Source organism: Lepidochelys kempii, chromosome 3 (genome assembly GCF_965140285.1).
Source record: "Lepidochelys kempii isolate rLepKem1 chromosome 3, rLepKem1.hap1, whole genome shotgun sequence".
Lineage (NCBI taxonomy): Eukaryota > Metazoa > Chordata > Testudines > Cheloniidae > Lepidochelys > Lepidochelys kempii.
In genome coordinates, this window is record NC_136382.1 from 148,252,701 (window position 1) to 148,267,983 (window position 15,283).

Here is a 15,283-nt window from a genome sequence, read left to right on the forward strand (position 1 = left end):
TAATATCTCAATGCTAACTAATAAATTTATCTATCCACTCCTGGCTCACTCAATCTTCTATTTCACCCTGCCTCTTACATCTCCTGGATGTGTCTCCCTCAATTTAAACATAATACTGTCAAATCTGAATTTATCTTTTCTCTCACATACTTTCTGCTGTGCTTTTTCTCTGCCACTATCATCCTCCCTATTCTCAGGACAGTAACCTGGAGCCATCCTTTCATATTGTCACTTACCCCACACTTTCAGGTCATATCCAGATCTTCTCACTTCCTCCACCATGTTATCTCTAAGGAATGACTCTTTCTTTCTTATCTATACAACTAAAACTCCATCAGCTCCAGTCTTGATGACTGATTTAATATTTGAATGATGACTGAGGCAGCATAATTTATTAATTTAACTAACAACTTAAAAAGGACCTTTTATGAAAACTCCTGAAATCACTAAAAGTTCGTTTTGATGTTGGGGATAGGTAGGACTTGATTTCTCCACCTGTCATTTACTTTGTATTACTGCTTGCAGTGTTTCTTTTCCAGCTCATCCTATATTTCTGATGACAGAGTGTCCACAATCAGTAGGTGATATCAGAGGTGACTAGAAGGCTCGTATCATACTTTTGGATTTAAGTAATCCCTGTATCCTTGAGGCTGTTCTTTCTTGTGAAGTGCAATCATTTTTTTTTATAGTCAGTTTCCAACACAGAAGCTACATCCGTAGAGAAAAATCATGAAACATATTCATGGCCTAACATCACTTTTTTTAATTTGCAAAAACATTTTCTTTACAGCTATCGTAGCTTTTATGGCACACATGACAGGCAGCCATTCAGTTCCATGTATCTGTAACAATACTCCCCACAGTCTTTCTGGTGAAGCGTTTTTGTGGAGAGTTTTCTGTCTTTCACTGGGTCAGATAAATTGAAGCACTGGTGTTGATGTTTCTGTATGTGCCAAATCTGAGTGCTCTCTCATGATCTAGCATTCATGCCCTTCCTCAGTCTTTGTGAGTTATTTTCTTAGATATGTTATTTAAACTTCATAGCTGGGTATGAACTTACTGATCTGCTTCAGCATGCCTTGCAATCTCTGAATTCCTTTTTTATCTTTGTGTCTGTGCACAGTCAGTATAATTTAAATATTAGAATCAGTAAACATTGTTCCCTTTGTGACCAGTTTCCCATCTAAGCAGGTGATTTAAGTTGTTTGAAATTGACAGTTTGCCTTATTCCACTTAATGTTGTTTTTTCTTGCAATTTTCAGTACTCTTCACAGTTGTTCCTGATGTTCTCCTGCAAGACCTTCTTGTATCTAGGACAGATTGTTATGAGGTGAAATACTTCCAGCGCAAAACATGTTCCAAAAGGCAATCTCAGGAAACATTATCTGCCAAATGGTTACTGAAAGTACAAGTCTTGGAGATTTCAGTGTCCATGGGAATCTGCCAAACCCTTGTGATGTATCTGATTTGCTGAAAAAATTGGATCCTGCCATGTCAGCAAACATTTCATACCTTGTGGGCAAGAAGAAATATATCTTCTAAATTGTCTTGTTCAACTCCTTGAAGTCAGGTCAAAGTCTGAGCCAGCTCCTTTTGTCTCTACAGTTGCCAAGGAGTGAACCCAGCCTGTCAGCTCTTCAGAATAATCCCATTTGCTGTCAAGTTTTCCAGCTCTCCCTAGGCTTGTGGAGCATTTAGCGTGGCATATATAACAAGCTTTGTCTCTTCCCATAATTGCATCTTGTAAGTAACTGGGAAACATCCTTTTCCCGTGAACATGTCTTCTTGTCATTCAGACTCTTCATGACGTATCCCTCTTGATTAGACCTACCACCTCATATGTGTGTACGGTCAAGTCTGGTCACTTTCCTCAATGTGCTATGTGTCACAAACTCTCGTTTTACCGTTAACCCTTTTTCCCCTCAGTGACAGTTCACATTCACTCCGAAGTGGAATTTGTTCCTCACATGTAACCACTCGTGCATATTTTTTAGCCATTCATTTGATTTTGCAGCTTCTTTCTTTGATGGATTTCTGAATAACATTTTGCCTTCACTTGAGTTCTTAGTCACTCTTTACAGCCATGATTTGCATTCTTCTTTGTTATACCGCTTGGCATTCAAATATTACCTTTTCCAGTGCCAAGTCCATGTCTCATAGTAGCATTTCACATGACTTTTTATAATTGCACCCCAAAGGAATTTGATCTTTAATGAGGGATTTTAATAATCTTCATACATAATTCATGGTCCTTATCCAGAAAATATATCGTCCATAGGTAACATTCTTTCATGTAACACACTAGTGCTCAAACCTTTTCAATAGTTTTTCAAAGTTTTCTTACCTTTCCTCCTCCTATTTGACTTGAAAGGTTTCCATTTGGACACCATTTCAACAGCAAATATCCTGAATCCTAGACTTGCAAGGTTGGTAAAGAGGGTTTAAATTAAGTTTAAGGACAAAACTAATGAAACTACATTCTAAGACAGAATGTTTTGAAATTTAAAATGAGGTTGATATTGTGAGCGGTCTCCAAAACAATCCTCATATTGAACCAAGTTGTCATACTGCTCATAATAAAGTAGCCAAATCTATATTTCACATAATTAGAAATGTGTGTTTTCATAGACAGCCTGTGATATTGCTAAAAACTGCAGTCTGTGAAAATAATTCTGTAATCTGCTACAGCTAACAGTTTAACATCTATGATTATGTTCATTTTACTCTATCTTCACTTTTGATTTGCATATGCACACACTTGACTTGGGGGGGGGGCAGAAAGGGGAGAGGGAAGAGTCATCTGGCCGTAGGTCTGTTAGGCACTCAAGGTAAGTTGGACCGATCAGTGTGGTCACAACTGACTTCAGTGTTCCTCTCCTTTTAGCTGGAATAACTGAATATCACCCATTTACGGAACTATTTAAGATAGTTTGTAATAAGTTTTTTCTCTGTGTGTGTGTATCTAGAAATCAATGAGTGCACAGTGAACCCTGATATCTGCGGAGCAGGACACTGCGTTAATTTGCCTGTGGGATACACCTGCATCTGCTATGATGGGTACAAGCTGAATGATCAACAGACAAAATGCTCTGGTATGAAAGAACTTCTTCAATAATCTAAAGTAATCACTGTATGAAGCATTTTCAAATAGAGTGTTCCTGCAAGGTGCTATGTAGAATGTAGAAATCCTCTTCTGTACATGCCAAAACTACTCAAAAATGTAATTTTTGTATATTGAGAAATATTTGCCAAAAGCCGGCTCCAGTGAACCTTTCAGCCAGTCAAAGACTAATGGAATTTTTTAAAAAACTTTTGTGTGTGTGAACTTAGTGCTCATGAAAGGTCTCACTGAAATCACTAGAAGTTGAGGTTAATAAGCAGGAAACCATTTTAACTTGTCTGACCTGTCTCAATGAGTGTGTGTTTGACAAATATATAGAGCATGGTGAGTGTCAAAGTCTGTTTTACTCGTGGGTTCGATCATGCTTTGGAGGCACTAGTCTGCATTTTGGGAGATGCAGGATCACACCACCCCATGAGGTGCTCTGGGAGGGATCCTGCCTCAGGGAAACAGAATTTCTCTCAGATTTCCCCAGTGCACATTGGACTGTGCTGCTGCTACTATCCTGAGAGTGCAGTTGACTCTCTTATGCTGGCTAATGAGGAGTGGGTTGAGCAAGAAGCGGTTACCCTCGCGCCTTTCCTGCCTTCTTTGGGATGCCTTGCATTGCTTGGCTGCTAGGAAGATGTAGACCTTGTGCTCTAGGGCAGTGGCTCGGAACCTTTCCAGACTACTGTACCCCTTTCAGGAGTCTGATTTGTCTTGAATAGTCCCAAGTTTCACCTCACTTAAAAACTACTTGCTCACAAAATCAGGTGTAAAAATACAAAAGTGTCACAACACACTATTACTGAAAAAGTGCTTACTTTCTAATTTTTACCATATAATAAAATAAATCAATTGGAATATAAATATTCTGCTTACATTTCAGTGTATAGTATATAGAGCAGTATAAACAAGTCATTGCCAGTTTGAAATTTTAGCTTGTACTGACTTCGCTAGTGTTTTTTATGTAGTCTGTTGTAAAACTAAGCAAATATCTAGATGAGTTAATGTACCCACTGGAAGACCTCTGCGTACCCTGCGTTGAGAACCACTGATGTAATCCATCTCACCACGCTGAGGCAGGACCAAGTATACTTTACGTATTTGAAGGATGAATCAGTCCTTTCTCTGCATTTTTTCTTTGAAAATAATAAATAAAGTTATATATGCAAACATTCTATTAATGCAGTTTTATTGGTGAGATTTTACATGTCCAGGAACCAGAAGTTCAGACTTATGGTGCCCACAGCAACTATAGTTAAGCCATATGTTACTTATATTACCATATTTTACCTATATTAAGGCATTAAAGTTAACACTATATACAAGAATACAAAAGGCTGCTTGTGAATTACAGCAGATGATCAGTCACAACTGAATCAGGAATCAAGTTCCTGACTTCTGTGTAAACAAAATGTCAACTGTAATACTGAATGAACACAGTAATTTTTACATTTGATTGTATTATATTTTCAAATGTTCTGTTACTCATTTTTACGTTATCAGAAAGTCAATAACTACTCAAAAATAATACCTCTCCTGACTGGTGCGAATACACTATTTATTTAAATACATTTTATACAAATACACCTAGAATAATGAAGATTTAAAATTCTTATAATTGTATAGCAATGCCAATGCTTAATATGGGGAGTACCACAAATACTGTTGTAGCATTAATTACTTGCAAATGGAGATTTGAATCGTGTCCACTGTTTAGTCTTTACGTAATTGCGGTACTCCTAGAGCTTAAGCCAGTAAGCCTGATTTTCCCATCTACAACGATTTGATATACCCTTCTTGAGGCTGTTTAAGAGAACAAAGTGTTATAGGCTTTCAGACAGTTAAACTCATTACAAGCCCTATCTTTTCAAATGCACGTATTTGTTGGGTGGGGTCGGGAAAAGACTCATGCCCAATTATGTTCCATTTTTCAATATCCTTATATTTTTATTTCTTAAACAGATATCAATGAGTGTGCTCAGACTCCCCATCTGTGCTCCCTTGGGCACTGTGAAAATACAGAAGGGAGTTTCCTGTGCATTTGCCAAACAGGATTCATGGCCAATGAAGAAGGAACAGAATGCATTGGTAACCACTGCTCTTCTTTATTAAAATGATGATGAGAATAATAATTTTAAAACTAATCATTAAGAGCCTGAGCCAAAGTTAATTGAAGTCATTGAAAATACTCCCTTTGCACTCAATAAGCATTGAATCAGGCCCTAAAGCCCAGATCCTCAAAATCAATGTCAGTTTTGCACCTAAATACCTTTGAGGATGGGGCCTAAGAGATCAATATAATGTTTTCTTCATTACATATTTGTTAGGAAGAGGGCAAAAAACCCCAAACCCTACCCCAAGGTGTTTTTATGTGTATAGCTACAGAGGGACATGGTTAACCACATTGAGTGTTGAGAATTATTTATTTTAAAAGTTATTGCTTTTTGCAGATATGAAATCAAGAGTCTCCCTGATCATTTTTTTTATTTTCCCCTCAACTGATTGGCTGCAGAGTGAGATATTTAAAAAAAATTACAAAACAACTCCTTACCTCACAACTGTCCCAAATTTGGTAGGACAATCTGCTTTTCCACAGTTTTCCGTAGAATTACCCAACTGTCCGTTCTTGCCATCTGTAAGCACTACAGTGTGAATACACTATTCATGTAACATTTATATGTTGCCTTGATCACTCTTCCCTCCACTTCTCTCTGAGGCTTCAGTTGCATGCACAGCCCTTGTGTCCTCTTCTCTCTTCTCTTTGCATAGGAAAATTGCAGGTGACTCCACATAGCTGTGGATCTGACCTTCTCTGGTCATCTTCCAACAGAGTATGTATAGGGTGGTAGATTTGATCACCAGCCTGGGAAAAATAACTAGCCACATCCAGATCAACTCATAGCCCTTGCCTCAGGGCTCTGTTTTTTGTCCAACACAAAAAAGGAAATGTGGCCTGACAACATAAAGTAATAGTTCTGTTCTCAACATGAGACTGTACCCCTGCCCTCTAGTCTCCTGCAATTTGGTGGTCAGAACCTTCAGCCAGCTGTGGAGGCAGAGGGTAAGAGCAGTTTGCAGGGCCTCTTATTCCCTCACAGTCCTCTTCTGCAGTACAGGAGAGTATTCTCCCATCACGCTCCTGGACCCAGGCTCCCTCATGGAAGTGGGGCCCACATCTGTATCACCAAGCTGGTAATCAACAGACCCAATCACCTGATACTGCTTCTTTCCAGAACAGGGCTGGCTGCATCCTGGCTCTCAAAGGGGCAGATCACCCTGATAGAGTGTAATACAGAGAACTCCAAGAAACACAGAGGACCAGGTCCTCAAAAGTATTTAAGTGCCTAATTCCTACTGAAGTCAACAGGAGTTAGGCACCTAAGTACGTTTGAGGATCTGGGAGTAGTTTTTCTGGATTTACACCAGTGCAACTGAAGGCAAGATCTGCCTGTCCCATAATGTTTCTAATATACAATATATTACTCTCCAGTGTTTGTTAAATTCCTCTTCTTAAGTTGAACATTAACATTTTCTTTTGTAATTCTCTACTACCTGACAAACATACAAGAAAGAATAGGGGTAATGCATATATTGTGTGTGCTGGTTACTTGATGATGAATTTAAGTTTATGTGCATCTTTTGGTTTCTCCCCCTGTCCCACTTCTCAGATTTTGTTGAAGGTTTGAGACCTCACATCTGTGGGGAAGGCTTCTGTGTACATACCATTGGCTCATATAAATGTGAATGTTGAAACAGTGGATGCTGAATGAAAAGAGAGGCCAATGTGACAGAGTTTTGACTCTACAGTAGTAGAAGTATGGCAGTGAAATTAAGGAAGCCAAACCACTGGCAAGTTAAATAGCAGTATGTTAGTATTGAATCTTCCCCTGTTGTTTCCAGACTAGTGTTTCTAATTTCTCCAGTTAACTTTAAGTCTGTCTTTCTGAATATTTGATACCCCTCTAATTTTAATGTAGCAAATTTGATCATGGTTATGTTTAACTTCTGGATATTTGATGAAAATATTAAATAACACATCCTATTATGGAAGAATAAATACAACAACAAAAGTAAAGCTCTTCTTTTGCAATTCTGTGATGGGTGATAATTTGGGCAATACTTGAACTTCTGCTTGCCTGGAGTCTAACACTTCATTTTAATCTCTTCCCTTGCAATCTGTTTATAAAAACTCTGTCCACAGTAAGGCTCATCTTTAATGTTTTACATTTGTGTAACAACAAAAATTGAACAAAGGGTTACATTTGCTGTTTGGAATATAAAGCTGCCACCAAACACTGTCATTTCATAGAATGAGAGAGAAGTCCCAGCACATCTGACCTAAAAATTTGTACCTTTTGCTTTTTGGCATGAATTTTTCTCTGGTGTGTGTTTTCTGGGATTTTTTTCCTAACCTCTTCAACATTGATTTGATAATCAGTGAATTAAAACCACAGTCAATTATTCCATTTTAAATATATCCTCATTTGTACTTTAATCTAAATTACTCAGCATAGAAGAAATTTGTTAACCTATTTCTATAATAATTAAACAGACAGACACAAAATACCCTGCATTCTGTAGGATCCTGATTGCCTTGTCTGCGTTTCAGTAACCCATAAACTGGTAGCAATCCAGCACCACACATTCTTTTGAGTGACTTACAATGACTTTAAAATGTTTTCTTTAGAAGACAGTTCAAAGTATTTTTCATTGTTTTTATATTTGTTTGAAATGATCCTCATCACCTGCTGTGGGACAGGCTGTCCTAGGCTAGTTTATTCTGGCATAAGACATACTGGTCCAGATTTTCAGAAGGACTCCTATCCAACAACCAGTATGGATGCACAAGTGAAGGGGTTGTGTGCAAGCAAGCTTAATTGTACTTTTGTGCATGCACTTTTAAAAATGTAGGTCATGAAGATTTTCACCATTATACATCAGAAATTATGAAGTGAGCATATTAGTAAATCAGGGTTGCTCAGGGGTAGCATTTAAAAAAAAACTTTTTTTGTTTTATTTTTTACTGACAACAAAAAGATTCCAAAGTGAGATCAAGTAATTTGAGATTGTTAAAATAAAATGTACATGTATACATGATAGTTCTACGTTGGCTAAACAATGAAGGAGGAACTGTGTTTATTCGAAGAAATTTAAGAAAATACTGATTGTAGGGCAGTATTTATAATTGGGTCCAAGCAGAAACATACGCAAAACATGTTTGTTTTGTTTGGCCCTGTGCTTCAGAGACAAGCTCAGACCTGATTATAAATCCAATCCAAACACAAGCTGAGTGGAGAGACCGTTAATTCATTTGTAGTGTCTTTACCAGTGGATACCAATCAGTTACTTCTCTTGGAGAGGCCATTCCAGTTAAATTCATGTGGACTGGGATTGGGATGTTCATAACCTGGAAGTGTGAGCTTGTTTCGCAGGCTCCTCAATCCCATTGGCCAGGGTTCGTTTTTTTAAAATCTAGCTCTGGGATTGTCCTTGCATAGTCTTTTAAGTGTTCTTTGTGGGCAGGGGTGGATGAGAGAATCATAGTTGGATTATTTATTTTGTGTGCTAAAGATAGGGGAAAATAAGATTATTTGAGTCCTTTCGTGGTTCTGAAAATAAAATATTGTCTTAACTTATGATTCATTTTTTCATTATTTTATCTTTCAATACATCACTTTGAGATTAAGTTTATCACAGACAAGGGGAGTTGAGACTGCTTCTAGGGTTCAAAGCATTGAGCACCCTCAATGCTCATTGACTTCAGTGGGAGTTGAAGATACTGTGACAAAGTTCCTGCTCTACCTTGGTGGGTCTTGTGCTTATTGGCAGATTTGCTTGCCTTGGAGCTTCACAGCAGCCCTCAACTTGGCCGTTTTTCTGAACCCACAGTCTAGGTCGACTTCTCCTGTGTCTGACCAGGAGTTGGGAGGATTTGGAGAGAACCCAGACCCGCCCTCTACTCCGGGTTCCAGCCCAGGGCCCTGTGGAATGCAGCTGTCTAGAGTGCCTCCTGGAACGGCTGTGTGACAGCTACAACTCCCTGGGCTACTTCCCCATGGCCTCCTCCCAACACCTTCTTTATCCTCACCATAGGACCTTCCTCCTGGTGTCTGATAATGCTTGTACACCTCAGTCCTCCAACAGTCCACGTTCTCACTCTCAGCTCCTAGTGCCTCTTGCTCCCAGCTCCTCACACCCACCACAAACTGAAGTGAGCTCCTTTTTAAAACCCAGGTGCCTGGATTAGCCTGCCTTAATTGATTCTAGCAGCTTCGTGATTGGCTGCAGGTGTTCTAATCAGCCTGTCTTAATTGTCTCCAGAAGGTTCCTGATTGTTCTGGAACCTTCCCTGTTACCTTACCCAGGGAAAAGGGACCTACTTCACTTGCTGCTCAGCTGTCTGCTTTCTATTCTCTCCTAAAGCCCCCTGGCCTGGGCTTTTCTGACTTTTTGACCCTGCTTCAGTTCCCCCCCGCAACCGGGCCAGACGCCTTTTCTTCGTTTTGTTTTTTGGTTTTTTGGTTGTTTTTCTTTGCTGCCGTTCGAGTGCTGGTCGGCTGCCAGCTTGCCTGCCAGCCCCCCCACACCTGCCCTCGGACACTGCTATTGCTCCAGCTGAAACCCCCCGGGGGGGGGGACTGCCGACCCGCTCCCCGGAGGAGGCGAGTGGAAGCCCCCAGACCCAGCTGTTTGCTGTTCGTCTGTGGACCTGTAATTAACCGACAAGTTATTTTTTTTTCTTCTTATCTACTTGGCATTTTTGGAATGTTCCACAAAGCCCGGGAGAGAAGACAGCCGACAAAGACATCACCCAGGGAAGCTACAAATCATCGTAGAGGGGGCTGTAAGACTGAGTAACTTTTGAACTGTACTCTCGTGTGGGGGGAGTTTGACTGTGTCATAACTGCGTTTGTAGGGGCACAGGGGTGTGGCACAGAGCTGCCCCCCGATCCATCGGTGCCCCCCCAACACTACTATAACCGTCACGGCCCCCCCGCCGTCCGTTCCTGCTGGCAACTTGCCATCTGCCTTTGGATTCAGCTGCTTGCTCTGAATTTCGCCGTCCGGACCAGACACAACAGCCGACCAAACGAGACTCTTTGGACAAACACGTGTGGGACCACGTTCCCCCCACCACCACCCCCAGACTGCCCACCCCACAGTTTGCCCCTCCTACCTAACCCCAACTCCTGTTTCCTTCCCCTGTCCAGTCCGACCCATTTGGTCCCCCTCCCCCCGCCTGCAGCCCAACAGGGAGAAGCGGTTAATCTGCTTCCCCCTCCCCCCTCCTCCTTCTGGTGTCTCCCCGCCTCTTCCTGCTCACGATGGCAGGGAATGAGAGGGGTGAGGCCCCTTTAGTAACCTCAGCTGCCCCTCCCCCACGTACCCCCCTGCCCAACCCCCAAGCCTCCCCCCCACCACTGCTGCCAAAACACCTGCCACCGCCCCCGCTGGGGCATCGGTAGCAGGAGGCACCGGGGCGACTACTGCCGCTGCTACACCCCCCCCACCCCCAGATTCTAGGAGAGCCCCCCCAGTTGGCCAGAAAGGCCAGCATGTGAAGAGGGGAAAGAGCCCTGCTACAACCACCAGGCCCTCCATGGCAGGTGCTGCCCCCACCGCTGCGGCCTCGACATTGACCATGGCGTCTCTCCCCGCTGTTGCCTCCACCAGCTCTGCGAGCGTCCCTCCCCTGGCCCCCAGGGCGTAGGCCCGGGCGGTAGCAGCCCCCCACCGCCTGCGGCCTCATCATCTCGCCCACCCACCACCTCCACTACCATCAATAGCGGCCGGGGCCCCTTCCCCATCATGACCAGGAAGCACGGCGTCCATTGCCTCCTGGTGCCCACCTCGCCCCACGTGGAGACATACGTGCAGGCGTTGGTGAGGGTGGTAGGACCCACGGCTATTGTGGCAGCCTCCAAAATGTACGGGAACGTCGTCTTTTTCTTAGCATCGGAGGCTGCCGCCCAGGAGGCGGTGGAGAAGGGCCTGGCGGTGGGGGGGTGTTCGTTCCCCTGGAACCGCTAGAGAACCTGGGCGTCCGCCTAATCCTGACCTCCGTCCCTCCTTTTCTACCCAATGCCGCCCTGTTACCCACTCTCTCCACCCTGGGGAAATCCATTTCTGTCATCAGCCCTCTCCCGTTGGGCTGCAAGGACCCCACCCTCCGTCACATCCTTTCGTTCTGCTGGCAAGTGCAGCTTCTACCGCTGCCGGCAGTGTGTGATGGAGAGGCGCTCGAGGGGTCCTTCCTAGTTCCCTACCAGGGAGCCCGCTATCGGGTCTTTTACTCCACAGGAGAGGCCCGGTGCTACCTCTGCCGATCAGCGGGCCATGTCCGAAGATACTGCTTCTTGGCCCGGTGGGGAGGGGCACCCGAGACCCGGCAGGACATCAGCTCCATCGTTGCCGACGCCCCTGGCCGCCCGGTACCTGAAACCACCTCTCCTCCTGCTCGATCAACCGCTGCTCCTGCCCGGGCCCAAGAGACACCTCCCCTACAACGCCCAGACGAGCGAGGGAGCCCCGCCCTTGCTGTTAACAATCCAGCAGAGCCTATGGAGGAGGATGCAGCAAAGATATTACCAGGCATAGGAGAGGGCCCGCCCCAAGGAGATCTGCCCCCCCTCTGCTGCCTCACCGTTACCCTCTGCCTCGCCTCTGCCCCCCAACACGACCCCTGCTAACCAGCCCCCAGACGATGCTATGGAGGGCTGGACCCTAGTCCAGGGAAAGCGAGGCAAGCGGAAGGCTCGAGCTCCGCTGCACCCATCCGATGCGGAGGCTCCCCGGAAGACCAGGAAGGGAGGCACTGACACTGAGCCTTCCACTGTGCCTACGAGTGAGATCCCTCCGCCGGTGTCGGGAGGGGAAGACAAAATAGCACTGGAAGGTAGAATCTCTCCTCCACGGGAGACCCTCCCCTCTGAGACCCCTGAGGAAGCCCCTTCTGCCCGAATATCACCCGAACCCCCCGCGAACCCCGAAGCGACCATCGTAGCGGGCACCAGAGGGTAGACCCCTGGGGTGGCAGAAGACGACCCCTCCTCCATGTATGAGGAGATCGAGGCCCTAGGTTTGACCCCGGTCACCCAGGGAGAGAATGACCTACTGCCGGCTGGCCTCGATCTGGGCAACCTTACCCCAGTCCCCCTTTCCCCATGCTCCCTCCCCCTAACCGCCTTCCTGGACGGGCACCCTACAGAAGGTGGTCGACCACCTGATGCCATGGCTGCCAAATCCACCACAGAGCCTCCGCCTAGCATCACTGGGAGCCCCCTCCCCATCCCCTTAACCCTCGAATCTGTTCGGGAGGCACCACCTCTCAGCTGCTTGCCTCCCGAAGCCCAGAGCCTCGCCACTGACCCCGCCCCCACCCCTGTCCCTGCCCAATCCACCTCTTCCTGCAATGCTATTGCTGCCCCTGGGGTTATTTCTTTCCCATTTTTTGTGGATTCCCCGCAAGGAGCAGCCTTTGCATTGTCCTGCCGCGACCCATTAGGAGCTGCAATTTTCCCTCCACCATCCCCTTGTACCCCAAGGCTTGAGACGGACCTAATAACTTTAGCCTGTCAGATACCCTGTCGGTGGTCCGCACCCTGCCTGCCCGCCTCAGCGGACCACGAGGCTGCACCAAGAGCCCCACTAGGGAATAACCGGGAAATCGCAACACCCCCCCCCCATGAGCTGTGAAAAGCATTGCGGGAGTTTTTAGAAGACATCCGTGGCTCCCGCAACAGGGTACAGCTGGCTTTCCAGCTATGGGGAGACTTTGATCAACTCCTCCAGGCCACAAGGGCCCTTATAAAGGAGGGTAGAGGGAAAGGAAGGCACGGTGCTGCGGCCTACGGGCGGGCCCGCAGCTTCCGTGATGATTTACTCACTTACGGGATGGGTCACGGATTGTTGCGCGACGCGCCGGGGGCCGCAAACACCCCTGCCAACAAGGAAACCCCACTCCCCCAGCCCTCCGCATGATGCCTCTCGTTATCGCAACTTTGAACACCAGGGGCTGCAGGATAGCTTTCCGCAGGTCCCAGGTGCTCTCTTACCTTCGGGAAGGGGGGTACTCTGTGGTTTTCCTGCAGGAGACCCATACGGATCCGACCGCCGAGGACAGCTGGCGGCTGGAGTGGGGGGACTGGGTCTACTTTACCCACTTCACGATTTGACAAGCTGGAGTGGTGACCCTGTTCTCCCCCAACCTACGGTCCGAGGTGCTAGGGGTCACTGAGGCCGTGCCGGGCCACCTGCTGCATCTCCGAGTCCGTATGGAGGAGCTCGTGGTCAACCTCGTTAACATCTATGCCCCAACAACGAGCCCGAAGCGGCCGCAATTCTATCAGCGGGTGTCCGACTTCCTCGGCACCCTAGATTCTCACGAGTTCCTAGTCCTGGGAGGGGACTTTAACACCACCCTCGAGGAACAGGACTGCTCAGGGGCCAAGCTGAGCCCGGCCGCCGCAAACATTCTCCGAAGAATAGTCGAACATCGCTCCCAAGCGGACGTCTGGCGTGACCATCACCCAGATGACAATTCCACGTTCACCTTTGTCCGGGTGGAGGCCCATCGGTCACACCACTCTCAGTTGGACCGTATTTATTTATCCCGTTTCCATCTTTCACAAGCCCACTCCTCCAACATTTGGTTGGCCCCATTTTCCGACCATCATCTAGCCACCATAACAGCCTCCCTCCGCACAGAGAGGCCAGGGCTGGACTATTGGCATTTTAACAACAGCCTGTTGGAGGATGAGGGCTTCGTGATGTCCTTCCGGGAGTTTTGGCTGGCCTGGCGAGAGCAGCGGCGTGCCTTTCCCTCGGCGCGACAATGGTGGGATCTAGGGAAGGTGTGCGCCAAGCTCTTCTGCCGTGACTACACTCGGGGCACCAGCCGAAGGAGAAATGCAGCGACAGAGCAGTTGGAACGGGAGGTCTTAGAGATGGAGAGGCGTCTGGCCACCAGCCCCAAGGACCCATTCCTTTGCGGAGCGTGCTGGGAGAAGCGGGAGGAGCTCCGGGCCCTCGAGGACCATCGGGCCTTTGTTCGATCCCGCATCTGCCTCCTTCGGGAGATGGATCGCGGCTCCCATTTCTTTTACGCCCTTGAGAAAACGAGGGGGGCCAGGAAACACGTCACCTGCCTTCTAGCAGAAGACGGCGCCCCCCTCACGGATCCGGTGGAGATGTGTGGGAGGGCCCATGACTTCTACACAAGCCTTTTCTCCCCAGATCCGACCGATCCTGGCGCTTGCAAGGTGCTCTGGGAGGAACTCCCCACGGTCAGCGTGGGCGACCGAGACCGACTAGAGCTGCCTCTCCCCCTGGCCGAGTTCTTGGAAGCCCTCCATCGCATGCCCACTAATAAATCTCCGGGCATGGACGGGCTGACCGTGGAGTTCTACCGCGCGTTCTGGGACATCCTTGGCCCAGACCTGGCCACTGTCTGGGCTGAGTCTTTGCAGGGTGGGGTCCTTCCTCTTTCGTGCAGGCGAGCGGTGCTCGCCTTGTTGCCGAAGAAGGGGGACCGCCGCGATTTACGAAACTGGCGTCCCGTCTCGCTCCTTAGCACGGACTACAAAATCGTAGCGAAAGCAATCTTGCTGCGGCTAGGGTCCGTGATGGCGGACGTGATCCACCCAGACCAGACCTATACTGTCCCGGGTCGCAGCATTTTTGACAACCTATTTCTAGTCGGAGACCTTTTGGAACTCGGGCATAGAGACGGTCTGTCATTCGCCCTCCTGTCTCTTGATCAGGAGAAGGCGTTCGATAGATTGGACCCTGGGTACCTCCTGGGCACTTCGCAGGCATTTGGATTCGGACCTCAGTTTGTGAGTTTTCTCCGGGTGCTGTACGCTTCCGCGGAGCGTCTGGCTAGGCTCAGCTGGACCCTGACTGAACCGGTCAGCTTCGGGCGAGGAGTACAGCAGGGGTGCCCCCTCTCGGGCCAGCTGTACGCTCTGGCAATCGAGCCCTTCCTCTGTCTCCTCCGCAGGAGGTTGACAGGGTTGGTGCTGCAGAAGCCGGAGCTGTGGCTGGTCCTGTCGGCATACGCCGATGTCGTGCTCCTCATGGTCCAGGACCCGGGGGACTTGGCACGGGTGGAGGCTTGCCGGGCCATCTATTTGGCAGCCTCCTCCGCCCGAGTCAACTGGGTCAAGAGCTCTG

The 15,283-nt window shown here is 47.2% G+C and overlaps 1 protein-coding gene across 6 annotated transcripts in view; it reads left to right on the plus strand.

Moving 5' to 3' along the window:
- LTBP1 (latent transforming growth factor beta binding protein 1) overlaps positions 1-15,283 on the plus strand; it is a 375,509-nt gene that overhangs the window by 252,716 nt on the left and 107,510 nt on the right. For all 6 annotated transcript variants that reach the window (XM_073338422.2, XM_073338423.2, XM_073338424.2 and 3 more), the window contains 2 exons: positions 2,967-3,092; positions 5,072-5,197. In XM_073338422.2, the coding sequence (XP_073194523.2) occupies positions 2,967-3,092; positions 5,072-5,197 (252 nt within the window). The remainder of the gene's footprint in view (positions 1-2,966; positions 3,093-5,071; positions 5,198-15,283) is intronic.